The sequence below is a fragment of the Taeniopygia guttata genome, chromosome 2 (genome assembly GCF_048771995.1).
Source record: "Taeniopygia guttata chromosome 2, bTaeGut7.mat, whole genome shotgun sequence".
NCBI lineage: Eukaryota > Metazoa > Chordata > Aves > Passeriformes > Estrildidae > Taeniopygia > Taeniopygia guttata.
The window spans coordinates 133,727,237-133,749,437 of NC_133026.1; the positions used below are offsets into that span (position 1 = coordinate 133,727,237).

General features: G+C 35.8%; 1 protein-coding gene across 2 annotated transcripts in view; it reads right to left on the reverse strand.

Moving 5' to 3' along the window:
- ANGPT1 (angiopoietin 1) overlaps positions 1-22,201 on the reverse strand; it is a 154,067-nt gene that overhangs the window by 41,560 nt on the left and 90,306 nt on the right. For both annotated transcript variants that reach the window (XM_002199107.7, XM_072924934.1), the window contains exons 5-6: positions 16,772-16,899; positions 11,288-11,389 (exon numbers count right to left, since the gene is read on the reverse strand). In XM_002199107.7, the coding sequence (XP_002199143.6) occupies positions 11,288-11,389; positions 16,772-16,899 (230 nt within the window). The remainder of the gene's footprint in view (positions 1-11,287; positions 11,390-16,771; positions 16,900-22,201) is intronic.

Consider the following 22,201-nt stretch of genomic DNA (forward strand, 5'->3'; position numbering starts at 1 on the left):
GAAAAAGGGAATCCTACTAACAGGGGCTACAACACTAAAACTCAGATTACAAATTCCTAGAACAAGATTAATTTTTTCCTTGACAGAAGTAACTTCTTTTTAAACAAACTACTTGCTTTTATGAAAAGAAAACCAAGAAAATAAGTGGGATATAAAATATCTCTCTGAAGCAAGGAATGTTCCAAAGGAGAAGTACTGTACTTTATTAAACACCTAATATGGCTAGAAAGATATAAACAAACAAACAGGCACTCAAAGCTTTCACAGATGTAAACCAGAGAAGAGCAGTACATTTCTGTTAAGCACAGAGTTGGCAGCAATTTCTTCAAGTATAATTTTATTATGCCAACTCAACTGTTTCCAACCTGTATTTAATCTGCAGTTTACTGCCTATACTTCAGAGCTGAAGACTTGCATGCATCCTGTTTGTCCCAGATACTTTGTCTGACTTAATAACTACATAGCTCTCCTTGTTTATATCTTACTTAGACTGTCTCTACCACAAGAACACTACTACTTTGATGAGATATGTAAACTTTTGTGTGCAGAAGAAAATTACATATTAGCCAAAAAAAGCCCTTAAAAACATGATTTAATTTTGTATTTCCATTCCTAACCCTGAGGCTGTCAAGGAAAATGGTTGTGCCTGGTTCTTTTGATTTACCTTAAGAATCCTTATCTTTCAAAGAACTTTGTCTTCAAGTACAAAATATTTTTTTTTCTGTTAGAAAACTTAGGAAAATAGAGACTAATGCAATTGTTACACCAGCCTGTCCTATATATTTGGTAAATATTTTTTGAACACTTTTGAGGTTTGGTTAAAAATCACACAAACTTGCAGTTCAACAAGGTTTCAGAGAACTGGTGTCTGTGATGAGTTGCTGCTGGCAGAAAGGATGAAGGAGAAGCTCAGTAGTTGCCTATTCCAATTGCTACGAGCAGACACAGAGCAGCCAGCCAAGCACAGATGCTGAGCAAATATTGCCTCAGAGGCTCTTAGACATCTGGGAGAGATTGAGGGACGTAAAAGGGGAACTTGAGCTTTTACCATAGACAATCCTAGAAAATAATAGGGTTTCAGAAGATTATTAATAATAAGAATGGGACTTCTATGTGGGACACAGGACAAAAGTCCACAGAAAAGCAGACCTCATTAATTTTGATGTTCATGAGAGAATTCAGTAATTGTTCAGTAATTAAAATTCAGTAATGAAAAACAAGCATTTTAGTTAGCAGACCATTTGGGTTTATACTGCTGCTCAAATCTGTGGGGCCCCAAGTGATAAGGTGCCTAAAGCCTTGCCTAAGACCACGCTTGTCATTTATGGACTGATGCCTAAGATTTAGGACAAGAAATTTGGTTTTGAGAATGCCTTAGGGCAGTGTTAAAAGTTAACATTAGGACTGATCTATTTCAGGCACATAGTTATTAAACATATTTGTTTCCCAGTACATATATACATTGTCAACAAACACTTTGGTTTTTGCATTCAAATAGTTATAGCAGATGCTTCCAGAATTATTTGTGTTAAAGTTTAGTGCCTAAACTCAAGGAATTACATGAGGTGATCCAAGTCATCCTCAGCTATCAATCCACTAGGAAAAGGAACATCTGTATTTCATGAATATGTTTGCAGTTAACTACATTTTAATACTCTCTGAAACCCAGTGGGTCTTAAACACTGTTCCAAAATTGCATTTTAAAATGACTAAGAGACTATTTTGTCATTATCTTTCTATATTTTGTTCATTATATGTTTCCAAATAAAGAGATCAATTCTTTAAACTCTACATTTTATTCGAAAAATACTCAAATTTTCTTTTCCCTAGAAATTTGCATAATAATTTGGGACGGTCGGCAAATCAGAGGCTTTAAGTTCCCGAAATAGTGCTTAATGTAATAGGAAATGGTCAGAAATTCCCAAATGTTCTCAGAGTTCGCCTTTTTTTTCCTCACTAGCACTCTATGGAAGCTAGGAGAATATAGCAGGGAAATGTGCTTACATTTTCATAATATGCTTTCTTAGCTCTCCACTATTAGTCACAAAAAGGACACATAAATGTTTGCACTGACCCAGCATATATTATTATAATGTTTCATTTTTTCTTCACAAACAGAAAAAAAATTATAATTTTGCTCCTGAAAATTGCATTAAGATCATACTTTGGCAAAAGCTGATCTGAAATAAGATATAAAAATCACAAACAATGAGTAAATTCTTTTATCCAGGTTTTGTCATTGAGGAATAATAAAGTAGTGTTTTATACTACATTAGAGCAGATTGTTCTTGTCAATATGGTAGATTTTGATTTCAGAGAAAAAAATAAAACAATACAGAACCTCATTGACAATTGTAAATCCATTTTTGCAATCAGATGAAGCAAAGAGGTTTTCTGTTTCTATATAACTACATCATAAATTCTGCAAATTCTGACATAACGCTCAACTGCTATGCAAAAATAAAGATTATAGTGTTCTTTTGTATGAATTAAAGTACTTAGAACTAGTAATCAAAGACAAAAGCACATGATTGTATAATATTTATTCTAGATGACATCTGAGTTCTACATCAGCTCATTTTCAATTTCAGTTTGGTTATTAACAGAGTCCAAACTACTAAAGCAGCCCTAAGTACAAAGAAACAAAATTCAGTACTGGTTTTAAAAATACCCTTAAGAATTTACAAAGTTGATACTTATTCAAAAATAATAAGTAGGGTGCAAAAGAATTTTATTAGCTTTGGCAAAATCTGTGAGGGTATTCTGACTGAATCATGTTGCTCCAAGTTCATTAAACAATTATCTCTCTTACTTTATTTATTTTGTCTGATAATGCTCACAGGAAGCTTTGACATTTTATAGACAAAACAAATTGAAACCAGACACAGCCAATATATCCTATGGGTTCATCTTCTGTCAGAAAATTCAGTGAATAAAGCAGATAATAGTTCAGTGTTTTACAGCAGCAGTGACTTCCTAGAAGTCATAAAGAATATTCCTTTTAGCTCCTTTTGCCTTAGCTGAGAATGTGGAATAGATATTGTTTAAGTCGGTGATTTCCAAGAAAAGTTTGCATACCTTTTTTGTATACTTGTATATTTTCATTCCCATCTCATGATATTACTCATTCTTTTATTTTAAATAAAGATTTAGTTTATAGAAATTATTTCCATTTCCTCAGACAATATATGTGTTAATTAATGTCAACATAAAAGAATATTGGAAAACAATTCTAAATATTTAGATTTTTGTCCAAGAAGTACTAACACACATTTGTTAGCAAGTTTTAAAAATATATTTAGATTGAAGCCTGATACCTTCTCAAAAGACTAGAAAGAAAACAAAGCTATTGTCAGTTTAAATAAAAAATTAAATATCTATATAATCTTCCTGAAAATCTTGGTCGTAATCTGCAGCAATTCAGTCTGTTGCACTTCGTTCTAGACTTGATATATTAGTAGAAATACAGAAATTAGGTTCACTTTTTAGTTTTTCCTTCTCAAACACACGCAGTATCAGAAGCAGCAAAATTCCCAATGAATAAAAATCACAGTGACGTAATGAACTGCAAACCTTACACAAAGGTTACCTCTGGCTGGGCAAGGGGCCCAAAACAGCTCAGTTGGCTACATATATTTTCTACAAATAAAACAACCAGTACATCTTCCTCAGGCCTGGATTTCAATCTAACTTCCTTACCATGTAACTGAAAATAGGAGAGTATTTCTCATTGAGACAAATTACATTGAGAGCCTCTATCCCAAACCACCTTTTTCACTCTAGGACAAGTGGATCCTAGGAATGCACAGACACTTAGTATGGCTTCTAGTAAGAGCATCCAAGGGACATGGATTATTATTATTAAAGAATGATGGATTATTTTTAAAGAAAAGAAAATTCTTTTTTTGTGCCCTAAGAAAAATGAACATTGAGCTTTCTGATAACTTTCTGATTCATTATTTGCAAAAAAATAAATTGTAAGTTTTAGGGCTAAATATGCAAAATGTAAAAAAAAAATCTAGGAAGGGAATTTTTGGCCATTTCAGGCAAAATGAAAAACTTTTGGGATGTAGGATTTAATTCTCTTCTCCAAATACACTGATTAATCCCAAGAAGCAAAAGTGAGCATGGCTAGGAGCATAGATGCTATATCAAAGACCAAAAGATTGTGAGTTTGGGAAGGAACTTGAGTTTCAGCCACATAATCTATCTAAATAAAGCAAGCATCAAATTTATGGATTGTTTTTGAATCTTATGCTTGGGCTCAGCTGGTAGTCTAAACAGCTGAACAAGAATAGAAGTTGACTGATATCAGAGTAAAAAAGTTGTACTTCTAATTTGACACGAAGCAAAGAGCTGCTCCTCTAAGTCCCAAATGGAGCAGATCACACAAAAGATGCTCCTCCCTGAAGAGAAATGCTGATCCACCATGAGAGCACACAACTGCTAATTGGGAAGATCTCTGATAAAATTCTACTATATTTTCAAGCCACAGATTTTAAAAGCAATCACACAGAATTTCACCTGGCTCTTCTAATATAGCATTTTCATCTTGTGGCTAGTGCAGCTCTTTAATGACTTTAATCTTTCTCATGGTGCTCTACAAGAGGCTGTTAGCATAATCTAGCTAAATCTTGTTATCATTATATAAAAAATATTAATTAAAAGTCTTTGGAATATCACATGACTCTTATCAATATAAATTAATGCTGCTAAATTGAAGCACTAGTGGCAAAGTAGCACAAGTGTACCTCCATGTGTCAATACAACTCTTGAAATTGATGTTATCCAGTAATGTTTGCTTAGGAAAGACTATGCTGAGTATAACACATTGAAAACACAACTGTGCGCCAACAAAAAATTGTATTTCGTTTCACATCCAAAAATATTCTCCAAAATAAAGAGGATGCTTCCTTTTGTAGTAACATCTCTGGTGCCCAATATAGTGATCCAACCCTCTCTGAGAAAATATTGTTTCATTCTTGTTCCCTTACATAATTCTGTTGAAGCTTACACTGTAGATTAAGCTTTGGTCAGGACCAGAAGAGTTTAATGAGCATGTTTTCACAAAACAAAATATGGTCTCTCACCACTTCAATATCATGTCTATTCCTACTGGACATACTGGATTTAGATCTCAGGAGAAGCAAAGAAAATGCCCTCTTTTCACAGCACTGATGAGAGTAACAATTATCTGAGTAACTGTTGCAGTTAGAACTGACATTTTATTACACCAGCATGACACGCTATTCTTTATCACAGAGGGGTGAGTCTCTGTGAAAGGCGTTACTCACATAATATCTTAATACACATTCCACTCACCAAGAATCATTTCCTTATATCCAACTTACTTTGAAAATGTGTGTGAAAGAAACAAATTACTTCCATGTCATCTATCCCAGTCCCTTGAAGAAAATTGTCTATTTTCAGATATAAGAAACATATGACTTTGAAGCATATTATCATAAGCAATGAATTTGTTGCTATATGCTACAAAATTATTCACAGCTTGAGTGCCTTGTAATCATAACTCAATCTTATAAGCCATTCATTCAACATATTAATTCAAGACCACCACTACTCCCAACCTGTCTTGTTTGTTTACACTACAGAAACTTAACTTCTGTCTTTCCCAAGGTCATGCATTCCCTACTTTTTGCTTTTCTCACAGATCCATCCTGTTCTCAAATCCTTCATTTTGCAAAAGAGACCATGCTGCTAATACAAAACATTTTATTAACTACATCACACTACTGACAGGGGAAAAAAACACAAAGTCATCTCTGCTGAAGAAATTATGGGATTCATCTCCAGCTAGTAGCTAGGTGGATAGATGTAGTACAGATAGCCTTATGAAGGCTCTCTTCCTTCCAGAAATTTTTTGTATTCCTTTCCTACTCCAAGGTTATCTACAAAATGCTTGCTCAGAACCTTGCCTGTTTTTTTTGAACCAGTAATTCTTTCCCTCACGAGTGTTTCACCAAGACACAGGGAGAAGAAGAATCTGTGAAAAGTGCTCTGAAAATTTCCTGTGCTAAAAGTGAAACTGTCTCAGATCTAACACCACAGCAGCCCTACCCCAGCTGTCATTTGAGAACAGACCGTTTCCTGCCACTGCTTGGGCATTTTCTGTGCATGTTACTTGAATCAGAGTGATGAACTAAAATTTAGTGATGATTTTTTGTCCCAAGACATATTTGAGTCCTCTTTTAAAGAACACAGGGGTACATCTATCAGTATGAAGATTTCATGACCGTAACTATGCATAACATACCTTAAATAGTTGTAATCCTGGAAAATGATTAAAATTCATTCAGAATATCTAGCTTTAAAAATTGAGATATTATGAAAGATATTGTTCCCACAGTATGGGCTTTCAAATTATGAGTAATTTTTTTTTCCATCAAGAACATTCTCCTCAGCCAAACCATATGGTTTATGTAATTTTTACTTAAAATCCCACCCACATCTGAAGTTATTTTGCACTAAGATAGTGGAACCAGAATCAATAAGCTTACACAAACAATTCTAAAAGGTGCTTTATGCACTTTTATGTAATCATTGTCTCACTTGAAAAGGAAAGTGATGAACATAATGTTCTAATTATTGAAAGGGGTTGGAGCCTCTGTCTGTAATTATTTAGTATTTGGTGATAAAATATACCTAAACACTATTTGTAAATGATACAACTACAACAGAGAATCAGCCATCATCAGTTAATGCTCCAAGAGGAAACTACACCAGCTTGAGTTTTTGTCTCTTTGTTCAAGACAAATACAATACAAATGGTGGTGAATACCTATTTTGAATGAGAAAAATGTGCCAGTTAACATTGCTACCGAAGCAATATGGAAAAAAAAGAAATGTCAGAGTTTAAAAGCAAGAAAGGTGGGCAGGGAGAATTATAACAGAATTTGAAACTTGGACTAAGACTTTCAAAAGAAATTAAAATTTTTGTGCTTAAAGCCTTACAACAGGTGGAGACCATAAAAGGTATTAGGACACTGTATTCTAAAACAGGAGATGAACAGTTTGCAAATACAAATTGAATGTAAGTAACATCTGGAAGTTTTCAGAATGACCTGAACAAAGACACTGAAAAGTAAAATCTTTATTGGAATTGTAGCTCTTAATTATAAATCAGGCTTGTAGAACTTGCAAACACTAGCAAGATGAAAACATGAGGTGACCAGCAACCTTACTGTCACAAACAAGAAGGTCTTCCAGGAAACAGGCAGGCCCTCTGTTCAAACTAGGGCTTACTCACAGAGGTGGACTGTGGGAAGTATGCAAAAATGTGTAAAAACCATCATGTCTAGAAGGAAATCAGAGAATTAGAGTCCAAAGATGTGTTCAGCTGTCCTTTAAGTAAACAGAAGACACAGATCACCAGACTTGTTATAAGAGCTTATAAATTTACTAGGCTCAGGCTATTCCAGATAACACAATGTAAATTCCCACTAGGATTGCATCCAAAAACACATCCTGAGAAAGTTCTGGTGACTACCTCCGTGGTCTGGCTCTTAGTAAGTGAAGAATTTAAGCCACAGAGAACATAAATTATCCTGCTCTGGTGTCATATCATGCATGCACTATGGAGATAGCCATCAATTTGACCCAACAGCTTTACTGAGAAAATAAAAAGAAGAAACTGCAACAGAAATGGAAGTTGTTTTGTAGATGTGCTCTTCAGGCACACATAAATGCTACTGATGACTTCTGAAACAATTGGCAGCAGATGTTTTAAGCACTGAACTGTTGTTGGACTCTTAGATATTAATCAGGAACATGAAATTGAAGGAATGTGGAAATTAGCGCTAAACATAATTCTTGCCTCAAAGAAATCAAAAGAAAAACAGCTGCTGGTCATGAAGGTAGGAAGTGGTTGCCATAAAGCTTTGAAATTCATCTTTGTGTGTACTATATACAAAGTCATCCTAATCTAGCTCATGACATTATGAATGATTAAAAGAAGTGATAGGGTTTTTTTCATTGGAGAGTGGAAAGTAGCAATTAAGGCATAGAGTACAATTAAACACTGACATACAAGAAAAAAACTGGCTAGGAAAAAGGTTGCTGTGAGCTGGCTAAGGCACACAATTTCAAATACCTACTGAGTGTTTTTCTCAAACAAGAGAAAGCAAGAAAATTTAAATGTCTGAGGAAAACTCCCAACAGACTCGACCCTGAGGAAGGCCTCCTAGGAAACTCATAGTAAATGTTAGGCTGTCAAGTGTGGAATAAGTTTAGAGAATTTCATGGGAATTATTAAATTAGACATGCTAGAAGGCTAGAGAATAAGGAATCCAATACTCCATCACCTAATTTGGCAAAAATGGAGACAGTCACTGGGAAAGGTGCATTCATCCAAAAACTGAAAACTGGAAAATTATCAAGTCTCAACAGCCAAGTTAGCACATGAGCTAACCATTTACTCAGATTTGATTATTGCTAATAACTGCCTAATAAATGCCAAAAACCATGCCTTGGATGGTAAGTTTGTGAAAAACCCCCTTCTAAAAGGTCTTGGGTTTGCAGATGGCAAGAAATAAATTTTTAAGCAATATTCCCCTCTAGAGATCAAAACTCTTAATAGCGTTTAATATTTCATTTACTCAGGCAAGAAAATATGAAAAATGCCTGAAATTTACTTCAGGGTGATCTCACCTGCTGTTAAAGAATTTATTATTCCACTTCAATTTTTTCTGATAAGCAACCAATAGTATAACAGAAAATCCATTGCAAAATGCAAAAGAACAAATGTAGTAGATACTGATAAGGAAAGGATGGAAAAATGAATTTATGGGGTTTTCTCTGAATTTTTTTCATTTACTATTGAATGTACAAAACTCAAACGGTCTAAGAAATTTCTTAGTCAGAAGTTAATTCTTAGAAGCAAAGGCAAAAGTTACACTGCACACCATAAGACTAAAAAGAAAATTGAAAGATATAGAGAACATATGCCCCTAAACAAGACAATACGTAACCAACCTTGCATAACAGTGAATCTGCAGAAAAGGTTTTGCACTCATTAGCTGTTGGTTTTGATACCAAAGAAAGTGTTACTTTATTTTCCAGAGTGGAGGCTGAATGCAAGTGGACATGGAGGAAAAAAGACAGGAGGAAAATTAGTACTACCATTGCACTATCACTGACTGTGTGACAATTTATGTATGAATGGAATTGTATACTTCCTACTCGAAAGATTTATGGCTACCCTACCTCTCACTTAACCTGTTTACTGTATTGGTGTCTAGAACAGAACTGAAGTGCTTCCATGTAAGCCGAAAGAACCAGTGTGAAGCTGCATCAAAGACAAGGAGTGCCCCGTTGCTTTTGGGTGACTCCTGTAACCCAGCAGTGCTGTCACCCTTGCAGAGACTGTTCCATGCAGTAAGGATCTGTCAGGATCTGTTTAGAGTCAGAGTCAGATGTGCAGTGGCCTCCTAACACTGTAACTTGTGAGGCCTGCACCAGCAGCGCAGGCTGGTGGCCTGGATTCCTGTCCAGCTCAGAAGCTGGCAAGTACTTGCCTATAGCTTATAAACTTCAACAGTTTTCCAGATTTCTTTCCAATAAGAACTACATTCACTGAAAAAAAATGAAGCCCCAGAGACCTGTGGTTGCTGTTATTATATGATGATATTATTTCTGTCAGCTTTAGGACTCCAATGAGTTACAAGCATGAGAAGAATATCTTAACAAAATTGGAAATCTCTATCTGAATGATGGGCTGAGAAAACGCATTAAGTTCACATGCTCCAAGTAAGCCTAAGTGCCATCGCGTTCCCACACCACTCTACCCAGCTTCCACTGGAAGAAACACCAGGTAGATGTGCCAGGTAGAAGAGGAGTTGTGGTCCAACAGACACCACACACCCTCTCTGAACAACTAAGAATGTGAAGGAAAAGTGGGGGAAAATGACTAAGTGAAGGGATATATATAAAAACAGGCCACATGGGAAAACTTTACAAAGGGCTGTATTTATTACACTGCCTAAGAAAATCTCAGGAGATAAAAGCTGAGAAAATCATTAATGTGATATGTATACATTTTAAAAAGTCCATACATAAGTTGCACATACAAATTCTAATTTCCTCACTAGTAAAACTGCTAGAATCTCCAGATTTTGTTCCCCAAAATAATCTGATGCTTTATATTTTATTTGATTCTGAACCAAATCAAATAAAAGAGTTTTCAAGTTTTCTGCTAAATTAAAACAATATGAATTTGAAAATAAATTTCCAATTATTTAACTCTATTAAAAATATTTTTGTCACTTTGACATCACTTTAGTTAATATATATTACAAAATAGATTACATCCTCTAGTCATCCATAGTAGTAGTAGTCTGACCCAGATAATTATTTATATTTTCAAGCAATATTGAAAATAAAACATCAATAGGATCCAAAATCAGATTTTGTTTCAATAATATATTATGTTTATTTATGAAATTGTAAGTTCTACTACAGAAATTTTTCCCATTTAAATTTTTACAGAACATAACTTGTTTTCATTTTGAAACATTTTAAATTCTCTTTTCATTAGTATTTTTGAAAACTGTAAAAAACCCCTTTCCTCTGCCAGACTGATAACACAGTGCTGAAAACTTCACTAGGAATGTCATTGAAATCCAAACCAGTCCTCAGGGACTCAGAGAATTGAGCTCCATAAGAAAGTTTGATCAGGCAGATAATGGAAAAAAGTGACAAGTTATTTAGATTGGAGTAAATTTTTTTTGAGTTGGCAAAGGGAAAATAGCCTGCTTGAAGTCTTGTCGTCTTTAATTTGGTAAGTTATTTATTTTCTTGTAATCCTATTTGAAGTATCAACATTTCCAGTACATTAACTTGATTGGCAGAGGTGCTGTATGACTTGGGATAAACCCCAGTAAAAACTTTTTACCTATCTGTTCCAAATTCTGAATGAGTTCCTCTCAGCTGGAAACATCCATGCCTTAGAAACATCATCACATGCCTTTTACCTCTTAACATCACATCAAGTGAAAATTTCAGCGACACAGACAGCAGCATTCTGGTCTCATCTCATTTTAATCTCAGTAAGAGATCTGAGAGAAACTCTAAATCAGGGGAAATAATACTCAACTAACTGACTAAAAATTATTTTCAAAAGTAACAGACATGAAGAAAGGTATTTCATGAAAGACTGTAGGACCACACCACATCACTATAGGAGTAATTATCTATTTAGGTCAACAAGAAGTAGTATTTGAAATCTGATACTTGTATGAATTGTACAGATATTGCACAGTTTTCACCTTACCATTTTGTATTCTTTCCAGCTTTTCTGAAAATCCAGACTTCCATCTTCTCGATGTTGTATAACTGTCCATCCTCCTCCAGCAATGTCCATATTACAAAAGACCTACAACAGTTAATAAAAAAGAAAAAATTTAAAACCCAAACAAAAAATAAAACAAGTTTGCATTGAAATTCTGTCATCTTAGGGGGGAGAAGTACTTGTGAATAATAAAATTCTGTCAAAGAAGTGTGTTTTCCTATGTCTTCATGCCCTATTCCCTCAATGACATCCTAAGACATTTGGCGACAAACAGCTCTCTCGTTATGTTTACTGTAATTCTCCCAGTAATGTCTCCTTTCAGCACATTACCAGGAATATCTCCCAATCATCCCCTTCTGCTTCTTCAGCTTTCCCCTTCACATTCCTCCATGCTCGTTTTTCCTATTTCCTTTGCAGTGCCCCTGAAACCACGCCCTTCCTCTTAATAGACAAGAGTAATTCTTCCAGTGATAATAATGATTCATGTAGCTTTTAGTAGGGTGTCATTTGGTCTCAGAGAGAGACCATTCATGCAGAAAACAATCATCCTAGGAATCTGAAATGTAGCACAGATGAGGTTATTCTGTTTTCCTTTGAAGTTTAATATTACCTACAGTGTTCCAGACAGTGTCCAAAAATGGGACAGGTGACTTCAGAGCAAGCTGCCTTATATGACAGAGAATGTAGGTAGAAACAGGCTCAAGAGATGAGATCTGTGATACAAGGTAAGAAGTTAAGATCTATACTCAATATGTAACATCATACCCTGTCACCACTGCACTAAGGAAATTTTAACCTAGATACTAAAGATTTTGTGTGTAAATGATAATGAAACAATTTGACAATTTTTTTGACCCTTGATATTAGAATATTTTGTAAACTGAAATCTGTTACCAATCATAAATAATCCATAGAATAATAAAAATGGATATTAACTTTTATTCTCTTCACTCCTTTTCATTATCCTTCCAAAAATTCAGACGATAAACTATGAAAAAATTAAACTACTGCTTGTGCATTTGCTTTTCTTGGTATGTGACAAACAATTTTTGTTTCTAGTTTTGTAGGATACTTGATTTTAAGATCTAAATCTCTAAGGGCTACTGATTCAAGCAAATTTTCCTGATTCTATTCCCCTGTACTCATCCATTTCATACTGACACTGCATCTATCTTAAATTTCATTTGTCTGCACTTTTAAAAGCTGTATTCTTCCTTTTAAGTAAAAACTCAGTATGTGAGAGTGTTGAAGAGGTTTAGCTTTTGGCACTCACATCAGCAAGAGTCAGTCCATTAAGCACTGGCTGGCAATTTAAAGCTTTATATTGCTTTGACAAATTGGACGTTACTATCCAACACAGCTAAATAAAAATCTGTTCTGCAGTTGAGTAGAAGACCATATTCTACCCTCAGGAAAAGCCATTCTAAATTTCTCTTACTCATAAGAACTGTCATAGTAACAATATGCAAGTGTTTTTGTTTTAATTTGCACCAGGCATGCCAAGTGAAGTCCCTGTGAAAGTGCAGGAAGGAAATAGAATACCAGGACAAACATGAACTTGATTCAGGGTAACCACAAGAAAACCCACAATTTTCTAGACAGATATTTTGGCCCTATTCCTTCTTTAGGGAAGCCACTGTGAGTCAAAACATTTATCTACAGGATTTAATATCTTTAGTCTGATTTATGGTGAGAATTTCTAAAAGATGGATTTACTTTCCTTATAAGTCATTTCAAGCTCCCATGAATACACTGCCAATTTTAAAGCAGTAAATCCTTGACTGTATTAAGATTACTCATTTTAAAGAAGCATGCAAATTTTGGGATTTTAATACTACAATATCATGAAATACCTATAAAAAGACGGAAGTTTTCTGAATAATATATCAAATTGAAAGAGAAAATTGTGTAGGGAAAAAGAGATTTGCCAGCAGCACATTTTTCACTTGCCATCATTTTATGGCACTTTCCACAGTGATAGACACAAACACCTGCCCATATCAACAGGAGTTCCACAGTGATTGTAGATGTTGCTGGGCATAGCTTTATTCTTGTCTGCCCCAGAAAAGATCAAGGCACTCAGCCATTTAACACCACTTAATGTGTTCTGACACTCAACCCTCTATTAGAAAAGAAAAGGATGAAAAAAAGGGACTGAATTTGTATGCATTATAGTTTCTGATTTTATAATTAATAAAATAGCCTGACTTAGAATAAAAGACCATCCAAATTATTGCACTCTTGCTCTTCCTTAAATGCATGGGTAAAAATTCTCAAGCTCCTAAAAGGCAAATATAGGATTATTTCTCCTTATTTTAGCTTTATGGAGATAAGCTCAATTTTAAAGTAAATGGAGGATGTGAAATTTCTATAAATTGAATTTTAAGTGCATACACACTAACACCCCACAAATCTACCTCACTGGCATGGAGAAACAAGCTTAAGACCAGACCTTTGAGATTCAGGGAATGCGTCTGTGCTGTGCAGAAACAGTCTGATGATCACCATGTTGGAGGACAGTTTGCACAGTACAGAGGGATAGCCTACATTTAATGGGTTAAAATTCCACCAGATGTGCTCAGAGAGCGAATCAGTACCAATTTAGTGGGAAGCCCACAAGAAGAATGTAAAGCAGGAGGACTGAGGACCACAGCCATAGCAAAAGTTTTTGCAGAACCACAGACACAGGGAGCCCAGCAACAGGGGTGGATAACATTACATTTTCAGAGCACCCAGAGGTTGGTAACAGCCACGTTTGTGGGGGCATTGGGGGAGGCAGTGGGAAAGTCAATCCATTGATCCAAGGGGACATGCAGAGGTCCTGCTTGCAGTCAGACCAATCACACCTGGCCTACCCTAAGGTGACTTGGTTCTTTCAACTCCAAAATGGGCACAACCTTACTTTCACTGCTCCCTTGCTCATCAGAAGCCTTGCTTCCCCTGTAGTTCACCCTGACTTTGCTGGGGACTGAGAGGATGCTTCTTGCCTTTTCTTCAGAGTAATCATTGTCCACATTATCAGGCACTGCACATATACACGTCAGAGTAAGACAATTAATTAGCTTAATAGTTTAATTATTTTTCTCTTTCTATATAAAAATATGGAATATTATTAAGACCCTTTTAAACAGATACGAAGCACTAATTTTGATCAAGGGCTTGAAGGCTATTGAACTACATTAATGAATTGTTGAAGCTAGGAAAAGAGACAAAAATTTCAGTCTAAAGCATGTGTGAGAATATAAAAATGAGGTACGTAAATGGAATGAAGGATAATTTTTTTATGAATAAACACCAAAACACCAGAACAGTGAGTCACATTTGTATATATGACAAATGTATTTTCCATTGAATATCAGGATTCTAGTAAGTATCCCTTCAAAAATATAAAATTAAATGAAGGTATATTTTGTAGCCTGATGTATAAAGTTGTTATGAATGAGATAGTTGACTGTGACTATGAGTAATACAGTAGAAAATAATATATTAGGGCTCCTAAGACATGCCAGAACTCTGCACTGCATTGTGGTAATCCAGATTAAAAAAGCTGGCTTTAAACAAGGAAGTCTGTCTCCATGGAGTACCTATCAGGATATGAGAGCAATCTGACTGTGTCTGCATGGTGCTACCTCTGGGCTAATTAGTGCTGGCACAGTGCTGCATTGATGTGATTTTGAAGCTATCTCAGCTGGAGTTAGTTCAGCTCTCTGCACAGCACTACCTTACAGCTTGTTTAAATGACCCTAATGTCTGAAAAAACACCTGTTAAAGCAATCACACTCCTCACTTGACTAACATGGACATGCCTGGGGTCAGCTCTTACTGCGTTACTGCTGGGGCAAGACAGAAATGGGTGTATCAGAAATGCCCTCAACACACAGAAACAAACACTCCGGCCTTTTCTTGCTAGAACAGGAGCACTCCAGGACAACTTAATGCAATGGCATGAGCTGAGTTGTGATACCTGCGTTGATTGATGGCAGTGTCTGTGATCAGGGATATAGTGGAAACACAGGATGGCTTCATTGTGTCGCTGTCCTTATACCTCTAGTGAAGTGGGTTTGAGGTAAGTATACCAGAAGCATGAGTGTTTCCAGGTAACCATTGTTTTTAATTGCAGTCCAGCTTCTGATTATGGTTTATGAGCTTCAGTAAGGCTAAGAAAGCTACTGCCATTTGGTATATGCGATTTGGACATAGGTGTTACATCTCTTTTTGAGTGCAACAGCATCTACAGAATTTCTTTTAATATTCTTGTCCTGCTCAGTAATGCTTTCAGGGATATCTGCATTTTATGTCATGTTAATTATTTTCCCATTCACATTTACCAGAATTATGTTGATCTTAGCCCATAAAGCTCTCCCACCTCAATTCTACTCATGGATTAATGAACTCTAATTCCTTTCTAAACTGCAACATCTTGATGTTTACAGGCTTCTAAAGGCCTTTTGTAATACCAAACTCCACTTAGGAAAAAGGTTAGCATATCTTAATATGATCATAATATTACTATAAACAGTAATATTGGTAACATTTTTTTACAGTCTTTTTATGTTTGCAGGGTCACTATTTTACTGCAGTAGGAATAAATTCACTTGACAGAAGCGGTTCCCTCCCTCCTGCCTAGCCCACTTTATGGCCACCACTGTATTTCCCAGGTAATCAGCCCTTAGTCTTGGTGGCTGTTCCCAGCACTTCCCTGTCAGATGGACAGACAACATTCCTCTACAGCCAAGCTGGGTTTAGATCATTCTCTCATGTTCCTAACCTTAGCTCCTGACTCAGGTACCTTAGCAACAAAAGCCTTGCAAAAAAATAATCTCTTATACAAACTAATGTTTCATTTGCATAAAAGACCCCCCCTCCCAAGACTCTTTTTTGAGAAGGATGGGATTATAAACGCTTCATAATTTCAAGCAGTGCTGGCACTCAGCATGTTGTGTTCTTTACAGCCAAAACTGCTTTTCCCTCTCCCCTACAAGAGAAATTGAATTTTTAAAAATCCTTATCTTTAAAAACTATTCATTATGCTATTTCTTTCCTCATGCTACCAGATAATCTCCAAGATCAGCTTCCTCATTATCACACTTTACAAATTCACTTCTAAATTTTATTGCAGATTTATTTGCAGCCATAGTCTGATTCAACTGAGCTTGCCAAGTTGGAGGAAGTGAATCAACTATTGAGCGTACGTTGGAACTTAGGAAGGATTTTCTGTCAGCGGGAAAGAAGAATGTCTGGAATAATACAGTTAATAATTTTTTTCAGTCTATTGTACTTTTTAAAGTACAATACTAAATAGTAGACAAGCTTTTTATACCAGTACAATATTTTGTGGAATGATAACTTCAATAAAAGTTCAAAACAATCCTTTCAGTTAAGAGCAATATGAATTAATGTTATTAATAATTCGTATTAACGTTGTTAATATGAATTAACAAACAAGAAAATAAATCCAGTCATTACCTTTTTAGGATCTGACACATTGTTAATATAAATAGTGTAGACCCCACTTTTGTTAACACCAGATTGGTATACATCTGCACAGTCTCTGAATGGCTTTTCTTCTTCCTTTTTTGCATTCTTTAGTAAAACTGCAAAACAAAAGACATGATAATATTAGTTACAACAACAGTCTTAAGCATTTCTGTATCTAGGAAGTCCACTGTTACACACTGCATCCCTTCTAAAAATGCACAGTAATAATTGTACTGTTTCTTACACAGTTCATGCACTTGGCAAATTCTAGTAAAGAACTAGTACGAAGCTTTTGGACAGATGGTAGAAGTAGGCATCAGAAGAAGTCATGATACAAATAGCTAAACAGACCATCCTGTGTGCTGAGAGGTATCACAGCATGTTCCTTCTGAGTGCAAAACTCTGTACCCTGCAGGTGTTGCCTCTGACTAAAGCTGTCCCTGGGAGGTTGCCAAAGAATGCCCCAGAGATGGCACATGAAGGTGGAAAATGTGTTCAGTGTTGTGATCTGACACAGATGTTCACCTAAGACAGCAATGATGGAAGGAGAGAGTTTGTGCTGTTCATGAAGTAAGAAGTTTTGAGCAGCACAGCAGCTTGGAGCAGTACAGCTGCTTGCTTAAATTTTTTTTTTTTTGTAGAGAATAATTTAATTATTTTCATAACTACATTCATAAAAGTTGATAAATACAATAAAAAAGAAAGAGCAGTGCTACTGAGGTCAGGTGTCTAGAGGCAAGATTTATAGAATTCATTTTTGCTCAACACAGGGAAACAGTTAATTTTATAACACCAGTGCAGATCTTGATCCTGTATGTTAGAGACAGACCATATATATATGAGTCTGGGCTGAGAAATTACGAGTGCAAAATGTTGAGAATCCCAGTCTTGAACAACCAGGAAATTCCCTGTAGAAGGAGTAACATCTGAGAGTGCTCTTCACTTTCACAAACAAAAGTAGCATGACCCCACACAATAGTGAAGGATATGATTTTATTCCAACAACACATATTTTAAGCACATCAGTATTCCCATGGAAATCCATCTGTCTACTCGGATTCCTAAAGTTAAACATGTCCTGTAGTGATGTGCAGGGTTCAGGCCAGCACTTCATTAATCCCTACATAAGGATACAGTACTTAAGTCTTCCAGACACACTCATCCTCTGGTGAAAGACACTTCTTTTTCATTTTTGGCTTGAAAGTGTGAGTTATAGATACAAAAGGAACTACATCGTATTCACTCTGAGTGAAATGGCCTCCGCTGCAAATCTGACGCTGATGTGCAACAAAGCAATGGCCTTGTGCAGCATGTGGGACTACACGGGGCATAGGTGGTATGAATAATGACAAGGGCATGCAGCTGGAAGTACTATCTTCCCTTTGAACACCTCCAAGCAGTATTTTAGGATGGCAAATTCCTTCTAGAGCACTTGGTATTAATACCATTTCACAGATGGGGAAATTGAGGTAAAAAAAGTCTAAACATTTTACCTCAGGCATTCCATGAAAAGGTGAAAATAGAAAAAGAGTTAGAAATCTAATCCTTATTGTATGACTATATTGCTCTCTAAGTAGGCATTTAGCATAAAAATCATATTATTCTTTCTCTTTTATGACTTTTCTATTATTATTTTAAATTTTTATTTTAAGAAGAAAAATCACTTCTCCCCTTCCACGTATTTGCTTCATGTTTATTATTTTTATTCAACACCATCAACAAAAATAAAACCTAATTTATATATTTGCATATGAAATTCGATTAGGAAATCGATGGCTTTGAAACTTAGCTATATTTGGAAAATCTAGTACTGGCAGTGCTGTAGATTACACACTTTCCTGTGAGATGGCAGGGAGTGAGGTCCTTAGCAAGGTGCACATCAATTGTGCACTCTCTCAAAAGTGACATTTTTTAGATAAGACATAGAACTGAGGCCCTCGTGACTTGTGTTAATTAAAGACTTCATGGTACTTTCTGTGAGCAGATGGTGTTAGTATCTGTGGCCAAAGTCCAACCTGAATAATTACTTGGGGCTGGAGCCAAAGCCTAGAGGAGTTAAAGCAAAGCCTCTCATTGATTTCAGAGGGCTTTAGAATAGATCCATTCTTTCTGGCCTGAATTACTCTAATGCTGTTCCAACTGGAGACAGCAGTCTCTCCTGCATCAAAATTATTTAGTGTTGCAGAGGCACTGCTCATTTCCTTCAGACTTAAAATACTTATATTTTATTAGCTATATGCAGCATTATCTTACCTTTTACATGAGTGTTATGCACACATTGAAAACCACTTGGAAATAACTATTAAGACTCAATAAAGGAAATTTGAATTTGGGTCCCATATAACTGAAACCTAGACAAAAGAAATCATTAGTATGTTCTAAAGTTTATACCATTAAAATTTTAAGCAAGGTAAGATTTTAATATCAGATCAAACAGCTTTGGTAATTTTCTAAAGAGATTGATCTCTAGAAATCGTCCTTGGAAATAAATTATCTTATACTTAAAAATGAAAAGAAAGACAATAAAAGGGATGTTTATGAGAGAGATGAAGTTGAAAAAGACAGATAAATGTTATAGATATGGCCATCTTTCCTCTTAGATTCAGACAGCTCAAGTAGCTGAGATCACACCGAGAACAAATGTGCAATTTCCTAAAAGCCAAGCAATCCAATATACGTTTAGAGTTTTCTGCACCAAGGGTTTTATTCCACTGTAACCAGGAGAAGATGGCTTTCCTTGGGTGCCTATCACCCTTCTCTCAGGAGTTGGTGCTCCCACTGGAAGAAAAGATCCTTCACAAGGGCCTATACTATTACATTGCAACACAGTATATTAAGCATGACTAGCCAAAGTTTAGGTTTCCTTAATACATCATACTGTAATTTGCAAGAACAGCCCAAACTTGACAGAAAATTAATACTCGGGAATGTTACTGGTAATGTGCTTTTAGCATAAAATATGTTTTCTCTAAAGTTTGCTATTGTTTTTCTTACTTAATATTCCATACAGTTTCCAAGCTACTTTTCGAACTTAATATTCCATACAGTTTCCAAACTACGTACTATAACTCTAGACTATTTTTTTCTACAGCATTACATAGACCTTGAATCCTTTATACATCAAGTCCCTGAATGATGTATTGGCTCACATATGGTAGATGTGTAAGTATTTTTTTTTACAAGTAAGTAAGTTCAAGTAAATTAGCTCTAAAACCAAATATGAAACCACTAAATTCCTTAGTCAGCTTCAAGATATTGACTTTACACAAACTTCTAATGTTAGTTTAGCTATTTTCATATACAATGCTTATGACAGAGTTTTATGTACCTAAAGAAAAAGATAAGTCTCTGTCAAGCAAAATAATATTATCCTTTTTTAAACTGGAATGCTTAGCCAAGATTTGGAACTGGAGAATTTTTTTTGATTGCCTTCTCTGGATGAATAAACTGGTCATGCTCCTTTAAAGCAATGGTGCCTGTGTGGAGAGCCCTGTTTCTCTGAACAGAAGGGGAACCAATAACAACTTTTTCACTGCACTTCCAAAAGTCTTCTGGGTAATTTTTAGCCCAGTAACTTTCTCCTTGAGCTATCTGTTTTCCCCTACTTGATGGGAATTATTTCTTTCAGTTATCAGTCCTTCAGCTGTTCCTTTCCCTCAGCACCCTGGATGATGACTGGAGCCCAGCCAGTACATGAAATGCCATCCATAAGTGCCCAGGCCCTGTGGATGAACAGGAACCCAAATCAGTGAGGTCTCTGTTAACCCACGGGCTGTGCAGCACCAGGGCTGAGCAGGGTTCTGCTGCACCTGCTCCCAGGATATCAACCCTCAGCCAGGGTCAGCCCCTGAGGCTGCAGCCCCTCCAGTTTTATTTATTGACCTGTGCTTGCAAGTGAGAGAGCTCAGGTATACAGGGCTTTTTCCCAGATCAGTAGTCAGGGAAATTTAACTGATTGATAGTTATGTGTGCCCAGTATAGAGTGAGACTACTTTTCTGCTATCAGTTGTAAAATTAAATCAATAGTTAATTAATTTATTTCCTAATAGCTATCAAAAATGGAGAATGTTTTCTTTTTTTGCCAAGGTTTAAATAAATACCAACTGATTACTAAGAATAAGTAGCTTCTGAAATATTTACTAATCTAGTATTCTCCTCTAGGAATATGAAATGGAAAGCATACAATATCTGTTTGTCCTAGCTGTATGAAAATTATCTAATTTCATCTCAACTAGGAAAAAAATTAAAATAATCTACTTGATTTTTTTAAACTGAGATTTCTGGTTGTTTTTGAGAAAATTGTCTCACTGCTTTTCAGGTCTCCATCAGATACCTGGTGAATAGCACAGCTTGTCTATAAGCAATAACGAATGTTAAAATGCAGTTCATTATGTTGACTGAATCAATAAATCACAATCATACTTCCTAAATTACCTGAGATCTGAACCGCTATGTTTGTGAAATCAGTTGAGAGTGAATTAATCACTAGATTCTTATGTCCTTTAGTGATACTGACAACAAATGAAAAACAGCTGCTCATTTTTCTGCATGATAGTGACTTATTTGGACAGATATGCAGAGAAAAAGTCTTTCTCCATATCTTATTGGCATATATAATTGACCTAAATTTTAGATGTGCTATCAAAAGCATCTGAGGTTAAAATTATGTCCCCTGTTGAGCAACTCCAAAAAAATCAAAAAGGAGAAGGTTGTAAATTGATTGTTTTTACCTAAAGCTGCTACATTCCAAGATAGGGTCATACAAGGACTGCCAAATGATGGTTTCTGTCTAGATCCTGACTGAATATAAATCTTGCCTTGATCTAGTCATTTTTCCAGACATACTGTGGGGAATCCTGCATTTCTCTAGGTGACCCTGTGTCTCTGACCTCTTTCCCAGCCATTTGGGTGCAGCTGCTGTGCACCAACAAAATTTCAGTTATAATGGCAAATAATGCCTGGCTCATGAGGAATCAAATCCAGAACAGTTAATGTTATCCAAAGGATGTTACTCAAACTGTTACCCAGTGAGGAGGCCTGGAACACTGCCCACACATGGATATATGTTCCCCAACTCAGCAGCAGCAACCACAAACAAATCTGACAGAATAAGGTGAAGATTTTTTTGTTTTGTTTTGAGGAGGAAAAATATGCAAAGTCTTACAGTTTTTGCTGACTTACAGCCAGAAGTATAATCTGCTGTTTCAGTGTCCTCATCTTGTGTATACCAACTTCCACTTGAGAACAAATATTAAACTGCAACCTAATAGCTGTGATACCTGATATTTCCTGCAATAAGACAACCCTGTGACAAAACCATTGTGCAGCAAATGTTACACAAACCATAAGAAAAAGAACAAACCTGAAGGCTGATTGCAATTCAGATATGCTCTCCAGATAACTACAGTGATGCCTACA